This window comes from Mytilus galloprovincialis, chromosome 4 (assembly GCF_965363235.1).
Source record: "Mytilus galloprovincialis chromosome 4, xbMytGall1.hap1.1, whole genome shotgun sequence".
Taxonomy (NCBI): domain Eukaryota; kingdom Metazoa; phylum Mollusca; class Bivalvia; order Mytilida; family Mytilidae; genus Mytilus; species Mytilus galloprovincialis.
Window position 1 is genome coordinate 68,669,606 of NC_134841.1, and position 19,905 is coordinate 68,689,510.

Sequence of the window (19,905 nt, forward strand, 5' to 3'; positions counted from 1 at the left end):
AGGAGGGAAGAATCTCAGAAAAAAAATCAAATAGCCTTGCAAGGCGTCATAATTATTTGGACTTGGATTATAATGTATTCCCTATTTGATTTAATCTTCATATCCATTTTTAATTATTTCGATTCTGATTAGGACAATAAAGGTAATTTGTATGTCAACAAGTATAAGTGCAAAGCGTTTGTGTAGGCTCTTGTATGACCCACCTCCCTTTTTTGGCAAACGGCTGGCACTGTGGTTTTTCAGATGGAGAACAGCCAGCATGAAAGGTTGTCGTATCTAGGTCAAATATGTCAATTTCAGAATGCAACCCTTTAGTCATAATGAATGGAATTAGTAACATCATGTGCACCATTTAAGAGTTTGGAAGTGTTTTAAGTTAATGAAATATATTAAGTGCATGACAATTTGATAAAATTCACAATTCTACAGTAGTCAATATACCCATGTGCAACAATTTAAAAAAAAAATCTAGAGCATATGTTTGTTCACAAAGCAAAAGAAACACCTCATACTAAAATTTAAAACAAGAATGTGTACAAAGAACACAAATACCCCATCCGCACTATCATTTTCTATGGACCTTGAAAATGGGATAAAATCTCTAATTTGTCATTAAAATAAGAATGATCATATTATAGGAAACATGTTAAATAAGTTTCAAGTTGATTGGACTTCAACTACCTTGACCAAAAACTTTTGCCTGAAATGGGATGATTCGATGGGTGAACGAAAGCAGACCAGAAAACATAATGCCCATAAATGGAACATAAAAATAGCAAATCTCCGATACAAGTGTATATTTTTACATTAACAATGTAATTAATGAGTTTTAGATTTGCTCTACCTTTGGCCTTCAGAATTTTGCTCTTTTGATCAAACCATCATGCAATTTAACACCACCTTAAAATGACTTCAAAATTTCCACTAGTTATATCAATTTTTCAGTAAATCTTCTGAATATTTCGTCTGCAAACTTTGGCTAAATTCTTCTGTTCAAACATGTGTGAACATTTGAAAACAAGTTGTGTGCTCTATTGCACATGTCTGGGTTATTATAAGCATAATAGTCCCAGCACGTGTTTACTGAATTATTTTGAATGCCCCCTTTGACGTGATTCTAAATATACAAAACTCTAAACATAAATACAGAATGTTGTTTAAATTCATTTTCTTACTTTGTTTTTACTTTTTAAAACAGGACAATTTAAAAATCTGAGTTGTTCCTTTTAATGTAAAAACAAAACGGTTAAGTCTTGGAAGGGAGTCAATGGTAAAAGTCTACAGATTGCCTGACAGCACTTGTATCCCAAAAACCTTTTACTACTTATCATAAGGTAAAACTAAACTTACTCTCATTCTCTGAATTGTCTTTTGATCCATCAACTTCTGGTTCTGTAAGTTTTTTGTTTTTAACTGGTTGCTTCTGAAATATGTACAGTAGCAATAAGGATGAACGAGTGAAATTGTGAGCAGTACCCCATAACCACTGAAATCCTTGTAATGTAGCTCCTGAGAAAGAAGCGACAAAAAACATTCATGTGACAACTGACGGATGGACCACATCATATTTTAACACATGGTATTGCCACATTGATTATGATACATATATTCAAAGAGCATATTGTTCTGAGGTTGAAGAAGAAGCATTTATATTTAACATGAATATCACATGATATCATGTGGCTTTATATACAACATTAATACCATGTGTGAGGAAAGTTTATATCACATTGTGCTCATAACTGAATACTATGTTTCTACTCCTTTCTCATACTACTCACATGGTGTGGAGAACATTAATATCACATGATTCCTATATTAAAATCATGTTGGAAATTAATTGTCTGGCTAAAATTCAATTTTTCAAAAAAAATAAGACATTTAAGGCTTTAGAATGATTCAATTATTAATATGATGCAATCAATTAGGCAGTTAGTACCTGAGTAACAGAAGTGGAGGCAAAGTATTGAAATAGCTCACTAAATATTACAATGTTGGTGTCTTATGCTTTGCAAGACCATATATACAGCAATTATACTTACAATATCAACTAGGTCATAATCATCAAGCTCCAACTTTCTTTTACATCCTTTGTTCTTGTTCAAAACTGAATCTGAATTAAGCTCTTCGTCTGGATGTGGTTCAATGTGATATTCTAAGTCAGTATTATCTTTAAAAAAAATAAAGCATAAGGTGAATTGATATTATCATGTACACTAAATAAACTGTTGACACAAAGATATGTTTCACATATGTAACGTCTGACAAAATGGGCCAAAAGCCCTTAAATGTTATTTTGACTTTGATGTTGCAAAGTTAACATCGACAAACTGAAGCACCTTCAAAATATTCATTCTTTTTCTAAAAACAATATTACTTTATTGAAGAAGCTATTAACATAACAATGTGTTTAATAAACTGTATCATTTCAAGCCTTAAGTCATACCCATGCACTCTCCTTGTTTCATTGAAAGTCTTTATTCAAATGTTAGACTACAGTTCTTCCTTTATTTTATCATTATTCACTATATATTCAACTCTATAACTTTTTTGTAGTACTTTTTGTTAATCAATTCTTAGAATGTATCAATGATCATTCTGTCATGATATTGACATGAGGATAATTATTATAATGTAGTAATTTAATTTTGGATGTAACACATCTTCTGATTGGCTAACATTGTTTTGTTTATCAGCTCATAGACATAATTTAGTCATGTGACAGTGACAGTGATGTCATCAACTTTTTTCATGGTATAAGGTTTAAACTGGAATTTAAAATTAAATCATAAGGAATAACTATAATATATTTTGTTTCTATTCGCTACCAGGGTTATTCAGTATGCACCACATTTTTTATGTTATTTCAAATTTCAAATAAAAAGAAAATTATTACAGTTATTCCTGAAATAAAATAATCAAACATTCAAAGAAATTAAAGATTAAAAAAAAAATAATAATTTCAAAATACTTTTTTAATAGTTTAAGATAAAATATAAAACAATGAGATATTCTGATAAGCGTTTATATTCAATAGGTAATAAGATTTAATCTGTTTACAAAGATAAACCATTAATTCAAAGAGTATATTGTGAAAGGTGACAAAAAAGGGGAAATAACTCAAGTTTATTGTCAAACAATTTTGAAATAGACAAGTTATTTATGACCTTGAGTTACAGTAATTGGTGTTAATTAACAGTGTGTTTGACGTCAAAGCTGTCAAGTACAGTGATACACTTAAATTGTCACTTAACTTGACAGTTCATACTGTGCTTAAGGTATTTTGTCATATATATCTACAGGCACTCATGAAATAAAGGGTAAGGAAAATTACATATAAAAAAATCATGAAGTTCTACCTGACTCTGAAACATGTTCAACCAAACTTTGAGGAATATCTAAGGAGGTATTGTTACTGTTTATACTGTCCACAGCTTCAGCTGAAAAATTAAAATATTACAACAATTTTAAAATAATTGTAACAGGTTGCTGTTTCCAAATCTCCCAAACAATGCTCCAATAATTTGTCATTATCCCATGGTTGCCTGTTATTGGGAAAAGTCCATTAAAAGTTGGTTATTATAGCTGACTATGCGGTATGGGCTTTGTTCATTGTTGAAGGCCGTAAGGTGACCTATAGTTGTTAATGTCTGTGTCATTTTGGTCTTGTGTGGATAGTTGTCTCATTGGCAATCATACCACATCTTCTTTTTTATATTGGTCTAGTAAATTGATATGATTAAGTGACGAATAGTGATTGCTCGTATGGCATTCACTTCTTCAAATGATGAACAGGAATTTAAATGGCTAAGGGTGGGGATCTTGACTGTTTACAAGGTTTCAACTAGAGGCTCCATTAGGAACCTGTATCATATATAAATACACATAGATAAAGACTTGTAGACAGAAATGTACCAATGACATGACAGATTCTATGACCTGTGAGCCAAGGTTATTAAACTAAGGTTTCAACTTCCTCAGGCAAAGTTGAACTTAGATAGATTTGGCTTTTATTTCGTATTTCAAATGTTTGGCTTTGTGCCTTCCTGATGAAGGTAAATCCAGAAAAGCGCACTTTGGATGCATAAAAATTAATAAACATGTTGTTTTCAATTTTTTAGTATACTCCCGTCCATCAGAGTTTGAATACAAAAATCAAAGGAGAATTACAGAAAAATCTTACCTGTATAAATTTTACAGGGACTTGAACTGGTGTCTTGATGCTGTCTGAGGGCAAGTGCTGAAAATATTCAATACCATGTCTTAAATTCATCTGTGGAATTTAATTATGATAATAAAAAGAGACATCATCATAATCATAATTCTGTTCTGTAATTGAAAACAAAAAGATACCAACTTTAAACCAAAGTCCAAGGGACAATGATGTAAAATTCAAATGTCACCATATGGCCTTCAACAATAAACAAATCCATGTATAGTTAACTATAAAAGGCCTGTTGCATGGCATGCAAAAATATGAAATCATATAAAACAAGATGAAAATCATAACAGATACTTATAATATATTTGAGGCCTTATTTGTTTTAATATTGCTATGTATGCTTCGATTCCATTCAGTGGTTCTCTTAAAGGAGACATTTGTATTTATTTCCCATAGGGTCCTATGTTAAACTGTCCCCAACTGGTGGCCATCTTGGTTGATGGATCCGCTACATGGAAACAACACTTAGTCAGCACCTCATAAGAAACATTCATGCTATGTTTGGTTTATTCCATTAAGTGGTTCTCTAAAAGAAGACATTTGTATGTATTACTATTTCCCATAGGGTCCTATGTTAAACTGTCACCAACTGGCGGCCCTCTTGGATGATGGATCGGCTACATAGTAACAACACTTAGTCAGCACCTCATAAGAAACATTCATGCTATGTTTGGTTTCATTCTATTTAGTGGTTCTCTAAAAGAAGACATTTGTATGCATTTCCCATAGGGTCCTATGTTAAACTAAGTCCCCCACTGGCGGCCATCTTGGATGATGGATCAGCTACAAAGTAACAACACTTGGTCAGCACCTCATTTGGAACATTCATGCCATATTTGGTTCCATTTCACTCAGTGGTTCTCTAAAAGAAGTTCAAAATTATAACCGATTGTTGGTTGGTTGCTGTCAACCAATAGTAATAGATAATAGGTTAATAATTTCAACTGATTATCCAACACTACATAATAGGCCTTACCGAACATACTCTTTAAATCTAAATTCTTTGTCAAGTTCTGGAACATTTTTGATTAGCTTCATCGTAGGGATGAAATTTTTATTTCTTTATCCTTTTTTTTCCAATCTGTTGTAGAACTTTGGAATAATAAGATTTTATACCTTTGATTAATGCTCAGTATTAATTAACAGGTATAACTGTTTAATTTAAAAAAAAGAAATGAGATATTATAATTTAAGACAAAATATTTTACCATTATCTATGTCTTTTAGGTGTTTGCCAACTTTCACAATCTCCATAACAGCTAAAGGAGCTTGGTAGGTTTGTTTGTTCATTTCCTCGGAATGACCCATATGTGTGTAAAAATATTGGCGCTCATTCTCTGGTATGTCCTTTGCAGCCATTTCAGTGCTGGTAAAATGTCTAATTAAGGTGGCATTGATCTTCTTTGCCTCATCTTCTCTTATACCAGCATCACTTGCAACACGTTGCATAGCTGTGTAGCCGTTTACATATTCCAAGGAATTTTGAGTGTTAGCAAACACATACATGTTATTGGACAAAACTTCACCTTGCTGTCTAAGGTCATCATCATCTAATAAAACAGTTGCCGCCATTGTTTCTGGAGTGAACAAAACTGGTACCAGTTTATTCATCCCTTTGCCAGCCTCGTAAGCAATCTTCAATTCTTGTTGTAGCACATATGGATCATTCCTCCATTTTTTATTTACCCAATTGTCTTCAACAGCATCTTTGAATTCTGATCTTAGAAGTCTGCATGCTTCTCCACCACGCCGTCCATTAAACATTGTCAAGCGACATACCACAAGATTCCTCAACTTAACGAAGTCTGACCGTGTCCAGATTTTATATTCATTGTACATTTCTACTATTTTTTTAATGCTTTCAATGGTGTATTGTCTGATGGTAAACAATAAATCCTCATCTGGAATTCGATGTGGTTTCCTTAAATTAACCTGACGATTTTTTCTTATATTGAATAAAGCATCAGAAAAATATAAATTTTTGGTGGTTTCAAAAATATGCAAAAATTTTGTGACCTCCTCTGCTTTATCATCTGCAAATTTACTGAGATGTTCGGCCCTCAAAATCTCTGCTGACTTTTTTAAAACATAGTATAATGCATATTTTAGTCCATGTTTTAACTTGAAAGATGTCTCCCCATATTGATCACCTACTTCCGTATATTTACATACTGCCTCTTGCAGATCTTTGAAAAATATTCTATTAAACATATCAGCAGCAGTGTTTAAAAGTAAAGGATGATCCTTCTTGACTTCTTCTTTAAAAAAGTTGTATGCGTGAGCTAACCTCCTCATGTCATTCATCACACTCTTTCTGACTTGGGATAATTGGTCTACTTTTGTCCTATTTTTTGCCCACAGTATACTTCCAACTTTTTTTACCAAATTATCAGATTTACAGATTTTACCAATGTCATCTTTGGTGAATTTTGTCAAGATGTTTTTGACAAAACTTTCAGATACATCATTATCTTTGATAAAAAATTGCGCTGGAATGGCATTTATCTGTTTTGATGATCCTCCCTGGCATGTAGCTCTGTGTCTTGACATAGCTTTTTTGGTTAATATGGCATTGCAGTTATCACACATAACCTGCACAGAATCCTTTTGAGAAATTCTTTCCCTTTCAAGGACTGCATGACTATCTTTGCCAAGTTTTTCAATGTTGTTTAAATGAATTCCCTCTTTCTTAAATTGTGAAAACATTTTATTTTTTGTTCTTGGGGAAAACTTTAGGGCTGCCTTCACTCTGTCTTCTTCTTTATGTACCAGCTGTATGTGCCTACTAAGCTGTAGGCAATATTTGTCGCAAAATATGCAATACCGTGCTGGTTTAGTATTAGATTGGTTGTTTACAGTTGAGGTGTCCTTGCTGTTTTTCTTATTACATAAAGTTGTTGATGCAGCTGCCTTTTTTCCTTTCTTTATTTCTGAAATTGGAGACAAGATACATAAATAATCGTTCTGTTCTAAATAGGCAGAACCTCTGATTACAGAACCTCCTATTTTATAGCAAATGCACTAAAACAAGTATATAATTAGGATCAGTCAGGGATAATTCCAGGTGTTTTCAAAAGGGTCACTTGAACTTTAAATTGGGAATTTTTATCCCCTTTGGGAATTTTCATTGAATAAAAAATCTAAGACAAAATAACATTATTTTCCTGTAAATTGGAAAATGTATATTAAGTTTCACCTGTACACAGATGTTAGAAGTTGTAACAATTTGGATAGTTCTGGATAGGCTACTGATTATGATATATCATTACCAGATCACTTGACAGTTATTAGATTGAGACCAGGGAAGTTGTTACATGTCACTGCACTTGATGCACTATCATCTTAGAGTCGAATTCAGGAGAGCAATTACAAAAGTTTATATACTTAATTGAGCTCTGGATACCCCTCGCAGAGGTTCAACCCTGAATAGTTGGAGGAAAAATGGAAACAATATTCAACCTTGAAACAGGTCTTAATTTGGATTGTAATTAAATATGTGACATTTTATATTTTTCTGAATAAATGTAGTAAAAAAACTTGAAATTGCATGGTTATATGAATTAAATTTTTATTCAATTAAAGATTTTTTGCTGTTGCGCAATACTTAGTAAATCTGTTGTCAGACTTCAAACAAACTAAGTTTCATGAGAAATGCTGAAAGCATGTTTGAGTAATTGTCTTAAAAAGGGAAAATCCCTACTTTTTTATGAATAAAACTTTTAGAAAAATAAAATCTAAAATTTATAAAATTTTAAAGGGAGCTAATCTCCAAAATTTCATGAGATCTGCTGTAATTATTTTTGAGTTAGTGTCAAAAAACTGGAAAATCTTTTAATGAATAATTCTTAAAACCTCATTTTAGTAAAATTTGAGTAAATTTTATAAAACTCTTTTCGACATGTTGACAACGGAGGGACGGTTGGATGAACAGGCATATGGCGGGACTAGGTATACCATAATACGTCCTGTATTGCTTTTTGATTGCGTCAAGGCAACACAAAAATTAATGATGATTGTAATTTAAATAAAAAAACAGAGTTTCAATTCCCAGCTTTGCATTTATGTCATATATCAAAGGGGTATAACTCTTTTGAAAAGAGTCAATCCTGAACCATTATAAAACTTGTCCAAGTATTGCTGATATTAACCTATAGTATAAGTTTTATAAAAATCTGGTAACAATTGTACTATGAGAGTGCTAATTAGACCTGACAGACGCCTGGTATTTTCATGTTCCCCACAATACCCTACACAGAGGACAATTAACATAATTTATTGACTAATACCAGATTGGTTTCATTTCATTCAATTGTTCTCTAAAAGTAAAGATGTGTATGTATTGTCTATAGGGTCCTGTGCCAAGTGAATTAAGTCCTCACTGGTTCCCATCTTGGATAAAGGACCAGCTGCAAAGGACCAACACTTGGTCAGCACCTTTTAAGGAACATTCATGCTATGTTTGGTTCCATTCCATTCAGTGGTTCTCTAGCAGAAGTTCAAAATGTAAAAAGTTTCATTCCACTTAATACTTTTCAAAATGTAAAAAGTTTCATTCCACTTAATACTATGCAAAATGTAAAAAGTTTATGATGATGTTGAAACTCTGGATTGTTGGTAAGGACAAATTGAGCAAATGCAAACATACAATACTTTCATTTACTAACCTTTCAGATGTTTCTGCATATGATCAAGAAAATCTTGAAGATCTGTAAATTCATTACCACAAATAGCACATGGATATCTTACATTTCCCACATTGTCACCTGTAATTATATTTATGAATTGTTATGATCAATAAACATATATATTCTACATAGCTGGATATTTACAACTGTGTAATTTTTAAATATGTACTACTCAAGTTTGTACATTTTGATCAGGCTGGATTTATCTTACAGTCTACCCAACTTATTTGCACTATACCAGGGTTTCCAACAAAAATTCAAGCAAGCTGTACATTTTATATCTGATCCGTATTCAATTCTCTTAAGACTAAGTAACACAAAGGCAAATATGGTAATCAGTTGGCCAACCCAATGATTGACAATAATCAAAGCGCTGTAAGTGCTGAAGGCAGTTAACCAAAAACCAATGCAAACGTAATTATGAAAAGTTGTGGCAATGTTGCTTCACCATTAAACATTCATATATAGTACAATTCATATATCAATGTATATTTTTTTATGGTGAGTCTGCAGTGGTACATGTTCGCAATGACTTCAGTTGTTCAACTTGGTAGTTAACATTGGTTTTATTTGACTGCTAGTAGTACAAGTTGACCTGGTACAAACATGTAATAGTATGAATGGACTGGTTTCCCTGGAAAGAAAACTGAGTTTGTGTTCTATAGTACAAAAGTTATGAGACACGAATCAGACAAATGTTCACTACTTCAGGCCAATATAACTAATTATATAAAGTATAGGGGGAGTCTCTGGGGTCACCCTACCCCTCCTGTTTGAGAACTTTGAAAATAATTCAGTTATGTTCAGTTACACATAGATCATGCAGCTTGGTCAATTGATTCCAAAACAAAGATTTGTATGTTTTCTTCGAGTTCTAGAAGAAACAAGGCTTCACTTTATATTCATGTTTTGTATTTCCTAAAATACTTTTAATAAGTATTTACGAATTCTACCGATGCAGTTATAACGTGCCCTTTTGTAATTTTCATGCCATAAATCAAAAAAGGAAACCCCATTTAAACTGGGTTTGTTTTACACCAGAAAACAGGGACGTTCCCTGTAAGCAGGGAATACATGTATCCCACACTTCCTGACTTGTGCCCAACCTGTTCAGAGACAAAGTAGATAGATTTTAAAGCACGAGTCCGACCATTTTTAATCAAAGTCTTTAAGATTTTATCATTTAAACAGGAACAGATGTTAGACACAAAGCAAATCAAGATGCACTCAGCAGGTTGAAAGATGCTTCAGTTTTTTTTTAATTTTCAAAAAAGATCACCCTTGTACACAAACAAATTGTGTGGCAAAGCATTTTGTTTGTTTTCCTTGATTCCGAATCATGTAGACGCTTCAATGCAAAAATACCTTGACTACAGCATCGGAAAGATATCACCAATAACCAACATATCAAAAAAAATTGTGGACAAGAATGGCCAATAAAAATTTTCGGGTCGCGGTGATTTTACCGGGTCGGTCGGGTGAGGGGAAACAAACAATATTTTATTTTTGGCCTTGCAGTAATATGTTAACACTTTAAAAGCATCTCACATGCATTATCATCATTTATTACTGATAAAGAAAGTTTATACTGTGACCATGAACATATATATTGTTAGATATACTGTTCCCAGCTGTCACTTGGTACTGGATTTTGAAATTAAAATTTGTCAAAAAGTAATTTTGAGTTTCTGTATAAAATATTTTCTGCTTTTTTTCTTTTACATATATCTTTTGGTTTACAATTCTAGTGTTTATATTCATTTTCCATGCATAGGTGTAAAGATGTATTTTTTCCCTGCTTGGATTTTTTTGTAGCTGATCGCCAAAACCCCGAATCACCCTTATCGGCTTCCGGAATTGGATCCAATATTGCAAAATTTTGTCTTCACGGCAGCCATTGTTATTGTGTTTACAATGTTGTTTTTGTCAATCAGATATGATTTTACTCGAATTTACACATTATTTGTCGGCGATTTTCTGTATAATGCTAGCGGTTGAACAAAATGAACATCTCTGTCATAAATAATAATGATAAAAATAAGTTTTTATATCGTTTATTTGGAGACTTTGGTGAAAAAGTTTGCAAAGTTATTTCTTATTTTCTTACAAGTGAAAGGTGACTACGTCGGGGGTAGCTAGAAACCAACTGTGCAAGTTAAAATTCCGCTTGCAAAAGTGAAAGATCGCGGACCTCGGACCACCACTAATTTGCACCCCTGAAATTTGAAATTGCTGCCAACAGCATAAACAGTAGAACTTATCATATAATAGACTGCTGACCTTGTTATACTACGTATTGATGACAAACAATATTCCTACGACTTTTGCCATTTGGGAAATCTAAACTACTTGTCTTAAGTGATTTTCAGCGATTAAATATTTCATACAATTGGTCTTTGACTTCTTAGCCAAAAGCATAATAAACTACACAAGAATTTCTAATGAGCACTACTTCCTATGTGTAACTTCAAAACTTTTGGATGATTCGACGATCATTTAAGGTTTTTCTGGTCATATTTTTTGTAATCCAGAATAAAAAGTATTAAAAAAGTGTTCAATTAGTTTTATATAACATAGAAGCCAGCTAGATAATAACAATGGCAAGTATTTCAGCATTTATTGGGTAGAACATAAATCTAGGTTCCTCGCATATTATGCAGCTTTAACTGCATAATAAAAAACTAAAGGCTCTTAAGAGCCTGTGTTGCTCACCTTGGTGTGTGTGCACATTAAACAAAGGACACAGATGGATTCATGACAAAATTGTGTTTCTGTGATGGTGATGTGTTTGTAGATCTTACTTTACTGAACATTCTTGCTGCTTACAATTATCTCTATCTATATAAACTTGGCCAAGTAGTTACAGTGAAAAAAGTTAGTAAAAATTTACAAATTTTATGAAAATTGTTATTTAAAAATTGACTATAAATGGCAATAACTTCTTAGGGGGTCAATTGACCATTTTGGTCTTTTGAATCATTTTTAGGTCTATCTTTGCTGTACATTATTACTGTTTACAGTTTATCTCTATCTATAATAATATTCAAGATATTAACCAAAACAGGCCAAATTTCCTTAAAATTACCAACTCAGGGGCAGCAACCTAACAATGAGTTGTCTGATTCATCTGTAAATTTCAAGGCAGATAGATCTTGACCTTATAAATAATTTTACACCATGTCAGATTTGCTCTAAATGCTTTGGTTTTTGAGATATAAGCCAAAAACTGCATTTTACCCCTATGTTCTATTTTTAGCCATGGTGCCCATCTTGGTTGGTTGGCCGGGTCACTAGACACATTTTTTAAACTAGATACTCTAATGATGATTGTAGCCAAGTTTGATGTAATTTGGCCCAGTAGTTTCAGAGGAGAAGATTTTTGTAAAAGTTCACAAATGACGACGATGCTGGACGCAAAGTGATGAGAAAAGCTCACTTAGTTGGGCCAGGTGAGCTAAAAAGGTGAAACAATTCAAACCAGAAAACCAATACTTTTAATTGCAGTTTATTGAGCCCTGGATGTTTAGCTTTATGTATTTGATAACTACAACTAAATTTATCCAGGTTGTATCAAGTTTATATTACATTGTCAATTTTTTTCATGCTACCTAAGCTATATGTACAGGCCTCTACAATAACTTTTTTTCAACTTGTCCTGTAGGACAAGTTCATACCACAATTTACTTGTCCAAATGAAATTGTTACTTGTCCAAAAAATTTCTATTAAAAATAACCCTTTTACATTTTTAGTTGATTAAAGAAGCAAAACGAATTTAAACAATTTAACAGAATTTTATGTATTTCTTTTGAATGACGGTATTTATTATAAGCAACAGAATAAGGTAGCAAAATGAGGTACTGATTTGTCTTGGTCCGGAAATGTCTCCTGCCTTGTCAAACTGTCTATCAATCATGTCTACTAAATTTGTCTCCTACGTTGCCAAATTGTCTATTAAACTTGTAGCTGAATCTTTCGAGGTGACGAACTTACTGTCCTGTAAAGTTACCTTATCTACAAAGCGCATCATTGATTCGGATTAATAAGATTGGTTTCCTAGAATAGTATACCTTTTACCTGTTAAAAAGTACTTGACTAAGAACCAGTTAAAAATTATCTACTGCAAGTAAACATGTTGAAGAAAAGGTTTTGCATTTGAATGAACAGAATCCAGAAACATGTCAAATTAATATTTGTTTTCTTGTTTTTTGTTTATAATTACTTTGTTCATCAAAATTGGATTAAATTTATTTTCTGCAGAATAATTGCACTTGTCCAAACGGACAAGCTTGATATAGCTTTTACTTGTCCAACCTTTTTTCCCTCTGGTACCGGACAATCAGACAAGCGTTATTGTCGAGGCCTGATGTATAAAACAATAGAAGTACCTAATGCAGAAGTATTGTCTTCTAAGGTACTCTGTTCATCATCATCACAAATACTTTTGTCCACTGAAATTACGGTCTGTATATGCACATCTTCAGAGCTCCCAGTGTCAGTGGACATCTCACCAAACTGTTCCATCTTGAAAATAAATATTGTTCCTCATTCATTATGTACTAACCTTGTGTTCTGATTCTCAAAACCCTGGTAGCAAATCTCATGTTACAAATTCTGTTAATATGAATTAATAATAGTGTTCTTTATGATCCAGAAGATTAAAAGAGGGAAGATTGATATGTAAAATAAACTGTTAACACATCTAAGAGGGTTGTCCGTAAAGTTTGTGGACAAGCTTTTCCTTCATATAAAATATAAGCAATGGGGACCCAGAGTAAAATATCAAATAACCAGCATGATGACAATAGTCTTGAAATTATTAAAATGTGCTAAATTTGATTGGTCAAAATTTTGAAATGCTGGAGAAATCTCGATTTTTATAGCATTGAATAAAGAATCGGCATCACTGAAAAATAGGAAATTTACAGAAAAGGGAGCAGCAGGCTATAAAGTTTTGTAAAGACATTGGAAAAACGCAAATAGAAACACACAAAATTGTTTAAAGTCTGAAAAACATAGCAAAGTTAGTCGTTCGTTGGTATTCAAGTGACACATGTTTTGGGACAGAAGAGACATTTGAAAGACAATGAGCGGGAAGGTATGCCATCTTTCAGGCAATTAAATGCCATACAAGATGAAGTTTTGAAAGTTATCAACATTGACCAGCGACTAACAGTTCGCAAAGATGCAGACAAATGTGACATTTCTTTGGACTCCAGCAACCCCCATTTTAGCAAATGATTTAAATAATTTATGTATTGAGTATGTGACTTCTTACAGCAGAACATTAGATTAAAAAGAATGGAATTGTCAAATCAATTTATTAATTTTTTTTCTCTTGGATACAAAAGATTTCTAGACAGCATATTAACAACCGACGAAAGCTGGTTTTATAACTACAATCCAGAAACTAAACAACAGTCACCAAGACAATGCACTGTCCGACTCTCCTCTAAAAAGTCATCAAGCAATTAATTTACTTGGATTTTAATGTCTGGAAAATCCTCTGTATATAGCCCTGACTTAGCGTCAATGGATTTTAAGGTATTCCACGCATATATTTTTCTCCGTAGACAAAGGTTCGACGATTTACCTGTACTAAGACAGGAAGTAATGATTATTATATAGCGCCCTGACTTAGCGTCAATGGATTTTAAGGTATTCCACGCATATCTTTTCTCCGTGGACAAAGGTTCGACGATTTACCTGTACTAAGACAGGAAGTAATGAACATAATCTTTAAAATGAAAACAGAACAGTTTGAGAACATTTTTGATGACTGGTTAAAAAGATGTAATAAATATGTTGCTTTGAAAGGAGACTATATATGTAGAGAAATGTTGAAATGTTGAGGTTGTGGAAATAAATATAAATATATGTTTGGGTTCTCCAGCTGAGAGTTTCTTATGATTTTTAAATTGATGAAAATATGATTATTTAAGCAGATACTGATATAAAATTTGTTATAGTTATTGACCAAGCAAGTCGGTATATGGGATTTAATCTGCACGGCTGTGTGACCCTATTTAACCTGAACGATGTAGTTTGGGTTAAAGGGTCACAGTGAGCCATGCAAATTAAATCCAATATACCGATTTGATTGGCCAATAACTGTTTAAACACATGACGCAATCAATTTACGTGAACCTTTTGGAAATGTGGACGATATTCCGCAATCCATGTATCCTATGAAAGTCTCTTGAAGGGTAAAGAAAGGGAGAAATACGACTTTGGTAAGTTTTAAATTAATAACTTTTTTATATTTAGACTTATTCTAAAATTGCGATTAAAAAGTAGATTTTTTTTTTATTTTTGTTATCAAAATTAATTCCCAATTTTTACTTAATTAGCCATGACGATTAAGACTTTAACAAATTGTGTAATTTGAAATCAGTGTATGAAAAAAAAATCATAACTGAAAGATTAATTGCTTTTGAAATTATTTCCCCGGCTCAATGATATGCTTAGAGAAAGATGAACCAAGAAAGATGTTATATCATCTGAATTTAAAATGTTACATAAACAGAAAATACGTTTCTATTTCCAATCTTTTACTCCCCTAACCCCACAAATTTCTTTTTTATCTACTGTATTAATTTTTAAGACACGTCCATCTAAATGAAGTCTAATTTTTCTCCAGATAATCCCCCTGTTATGAAACAAACTTAAATATGATCCTCATTAATTTGTTTGAAATCACATTAAGGTTGCTCGGGTGTCTTCCTTCATCTTGGATTTTGAAGAAGCAGATAACTAAAATTGGTCTAGATATTTGATGAAATGTACAAAAAAGTAGGTCCGGTAAGGGCAGATTTTGGCCTCAAATTTTAGGTTCATCTAAAGAAAGATTTTGAACACTTTTTAAACACTTAAGTGTCTACTTCAATTGATTTAATTCGTGTTTGTGAAAGATTTTGACTGATTTAGTAATTAAAAACACTCAGATTTAAGCTTAAATATGAAAAATCTATCAAATATGCCAAAAACCGTCACTTTTCAGATGTTTTTTGTCAAAAATGAAAGTGGCCGCATCCGTGTTCATCCTCAACCTTTATATATGTTTTGTATTATCATTAAATACAACTTAGATTTCAATTTTATGAATGAACACGAATGCGGCCACTTTCATTTAGGACGGAAACCTTCAAAAATTTAGCTAAAATGCTAAAATTGTGAAGATTTCAGTAATTTAGCATGACTTTATGATGCTAGTACCCGATATTTGTGCATTGTATTGTAAAAAACAGCCCATATTTATGAAGCACAATCATTCTACTTTCCAGTAAATAGCTAAAAGATTACATTTTCACAATTTTGTAAAACTGCTATATTTTGGGGCCAAAAAGGGGTCTTACTGAACCTACTCCTTTTGAAAGTTGTATGTAATTTAAAAGACTTTTGATATAAATATAGAAAATTGTGTGTTTTATCATAACTACAGTTGTAATTTCTCAAAAACACGTTGTTTGTGTTTGATTCGATTTTTTACAACTTTGCCAAATAAGGGGAGATAACTCAGATAAAGTAATTTTTATAATAGAAAGTGTAATAAATTTACCTATATTGATATGTAGCAAGAAAACAAAATTGATGACCTCATTTTTTCTTTTTCTTATCTGAAAGCATGTTATAAGAGCAATCTTCTCACATTTTATCAGTTCTAATAGTACGTTTTCTTTTTATCACACACAATTTGATTTTCCATGCATAATCTATACACAATCTGACAATTTTGCACAACCTGTAGAGTGAAAAAAAGTCCGGTGACCCATACTTTTTAATACAGTTTTGAAAAAAGCATGATCAAAACTTCATTTTGACAAGTTTGCCTGTTGTCTTGTGTGGAAGTTTTATGCAATAATCAGATATAATTTCTGAGAAAGTTTTAAGCAATAATAATATATTGTTTTGTAGTTACACCAGGTCATGTGAACCCCCCCCCCCTTTTTTTTTTTTTACAAAAAAACAATATATAATTAAAATAAAATTTTGAATTAAAACCAAAACAGATCTTTAGATTAATATAACAAAGAAGTGTGTAAATTTTAAAGCAATAATCATAAATCATTTTTGAGATACAGCACAACATGTGTAAACCCCCTCCGATTTTAAGATTATTATAACTAAGAAAGTGTGTAAAGTTTTAAGCCATAATCAAAAATCGTGTCTGAGATAAGGTGCAACATGTGAAAAAAACACACCCCTGTTTTAGTTACAAAGTCCTGTAACTCAAAAAGTGTTCATCTTATTTTCACCAAAAAGTATACAGATCATTTGATCATCATAAGAAGTAAGTACATCAAGTTTCATAAAATTTGGATAAATCGTTCGCAAGTTGCGGTGCAACATGTTTACGCCGGACAGACAGACTGATAGACGGACAGATGCCAAACATTTGTATACAATAATACGTCCCATCAAAATTTTGACGGGCGTATAAAAATTTGGGCAAGCATCCTGTGATATAAAAATGTCATAACTAACCAAGCAAAAGATAAAATAGAATCTACCACTAGCAAATAAATTGTTTACAACTTTGTACTTTGAAGTTGAAAAATTCTTATTTCAAGATTTGTCTACTTATTATGCTTTAACTACACTTGTTTCATATTCTAAATTCTTTAATACTCACAGACGAATCTATAGATGTTATATCTTCTTGAAATGATGAAACTACAAAACAAATATTTTTGATATATTTTCAAAACATTAAAACCGAGAGTGCCCAGGCTGAAATAAAATGTCTTGCCTACTTTATGATCATAATAAAATTAATTCTCATTAAATCTAAGAGAACAAGAATGTGTCCATTTGAACACAGATGCCCAAATCAACCTATCATTTTCTATGTTAAGTAGACCTAAAATTGGGGTCACAACTCTAATTTGGCAGTGAAATTAGAAAGATCATATTACAAGGTACATGTGTACTAAGTTTCAAGTTGATTGAACTTTAACTCATCAAGAACTACATTGTCCAAAAACTTTAAACAAAAGCGGGCATATGAACGAACAGACAAACAAATGGACATACAGACAAGAAAACATTATGCTCATAAATGGGCATTAATATTCGGCATATAAAATGTATGTATACAATGAAAATTATTATTGCACACCACTTGAAACATTTCCACAGAGCCATCTCCTATTAGTCAAGTTATTTAAAATAAAAAAATCAACGGTGCCTAATAGATATAGGAAGATGTGGTGTGAGTGCCAATGAGACAACTCTCCATCCAAATAACAATTTTAAAAAAAGTAAACCATTATAGGTCAATGTACTGCCTTCAAAACGGAGCCTTGGCTCAAACCGAACAAGAAGCTATAAAGGGCCCAAAAATTACTAGTGTAAAACCATTCAAACGGGAAAACCAACGGTCTAATCTATAAAAAAAACCCAGAGAAACGAGAAACACGTATGGACACCATACTTAAGCTTAAAGAAGTTCTGAATTTGGATTGTGATTGAATATTTGACACAGCACTGACCTTTGAACCAAATATATAGATAGACCTACTGCCTAAGAAAGAACAAGGTACATGCAATAAGGCCTGTTTTCAAATAAAATTTGAAAAATGAGAAAATAGGGGGGCCAAAAACAGGACTTATCTTACTTTGTCCTTTAAGATAGAAACGGGACAATAAAAACTTTATTTTACCTAAATCACTAATCTATAAAATGAGATTGATAATGACAATAACAACTGTACTTTTATGAATTTCTATGCCATTTGATAGCAACATTTCTGATTATTTGTATTACAATATACCTTTTCCAGACAGGAGACATTTTCCCACATACATTCTGAAGTCATTCAAATCTTTTTGAGACATATCAAATTCTAGCGTTGTTCCAGACAAAACATTTTCAGCCATCTGAAATAAAAGTCATGTTTTAGTGCTGTTCACTTAAAACATACATATTTTATAAAAATAAGGATGTTAGTTTTCTTGTTTGAATTGCTTTACATTGTCATTTCAGGGCCTTTTATAGCTGATTATCTGGTATTAGCTTTGATAATTGTCGAAGGGCCTTACCATGACCAATAGTTGTTAATATCTGTGTCATTTGAGCCTCTTGTGGAGAGTTGTCACATTGACAATCATACCACATCTTTTTTATGGTACTAAGGGAAGGCACTTGGAAAAAGATGTTAAAAACCTAGAACCATTATTTTACAATTTCATTTGCCACCTTTTTATCATTACAAATTGCAACTAAGATGGCCATTGTTATAATATAGTTCGTTGTGTTACATTTTAATGTTGTGTTTCCGTTGTGTCGTTTGTTTTCTCTTATTTTTGAGTGTGAATTCACATTACTACAAGACGTTTCACGGTACTTTTCTATCCCAAATTCATGTATTTGGTTTTGATGTTATATTTGTTATTCTCATCATATTTTGTCTAATGCTTAGTCCGTTTCTGTGTGTGTGTTTTACATTTAAATGTTGTGTCGTTGTTCTCCTCTTATATTAAATGCCTTTCCCTCAGTTTTAGTTTTTTACCCGATTTTGTTTTTTGTCCATGGATTTATGAGTTTTGAACAGCGGTATACTACTGTTGCCTTTATTTCTCATTGGCACTTATACCTAATATTTATTTAAGCTGGATAACTTGATGTGTTTTCTTTAGAAAATTGACAGGGTCATTTACACTTTCATTCGATTTAAGTAAGAATTATTTTTTCAAAATCCTGGTAAAAACTATAATAAATCTCAGACTTTTGACAGTAATAATGTAGTTTTAACAATGATTTTTATTCTGTATTTTCAAATTTCTAGAAAAGCACAATAATTTATTGTTCCTTATATATAAATTCTATTGCTTAATAAAATATATGGTTGACAATGGCTTGTTTTTATCCCAATATGTGCAAAATCTTTCTATGAAATTTCCAGTTATCTGAGTTGAAAGCTGTAAGAGTAGTTGATTGAACACCTCACTTTTTTGCTTTCTTTCCAGCTTTTTCCCGATTTTAGAGGTTAACTGACCAC

General features: G+C 32.1%; 1 protein-coding gene across 1 annotated transcript in view; it reads right to left on the reverse strand.

The window, feature by feature from the left end:
• The window catches only part of LOC143073743 (uncharacterized), a 92,591-nt gene that overhangs the window by 17,368 nt on the left and 55,318 nt on the right, over positions 1-19,905 (reverse strand). Inside the window, exons 21-29 of the mRNA XM_076249501.1 lie at positions 18,679-18,784; positions 17,538-17,578; positions 13,294-13,429; positions 8,887-8,985; positions 5,431-7,152; positions 4,184-4,240; positions 3,360-3,440; positions 2,043-2,170; positions 1,351-1,423 (exon numbers count right to left, since the gene is read on the reverse strand). Coding sequence (XP_076105616.1) covers positions 1,351-1,423; positions 2,043-2,170; positions 3,360-3,440; positions 4,184-4,240; positions 5,431-7,152; positions 8,887-8,985; positions 13,294-13,429; positions 17,538-17,578; positions 18,679-18,784 — 2,443 coding nt within the window. The remainder of the gene's footprint in view (positions 1-1,350; positions 1,424-2,042; positions 2,171-3,359; positions 3,441-4,183; positions 4,241-5,430; positions 7,153-8,886; positions 8,986-13,293; positions 13,430-17,537; positions 17,579-18,678; positions 18,785-19,905) is intronic.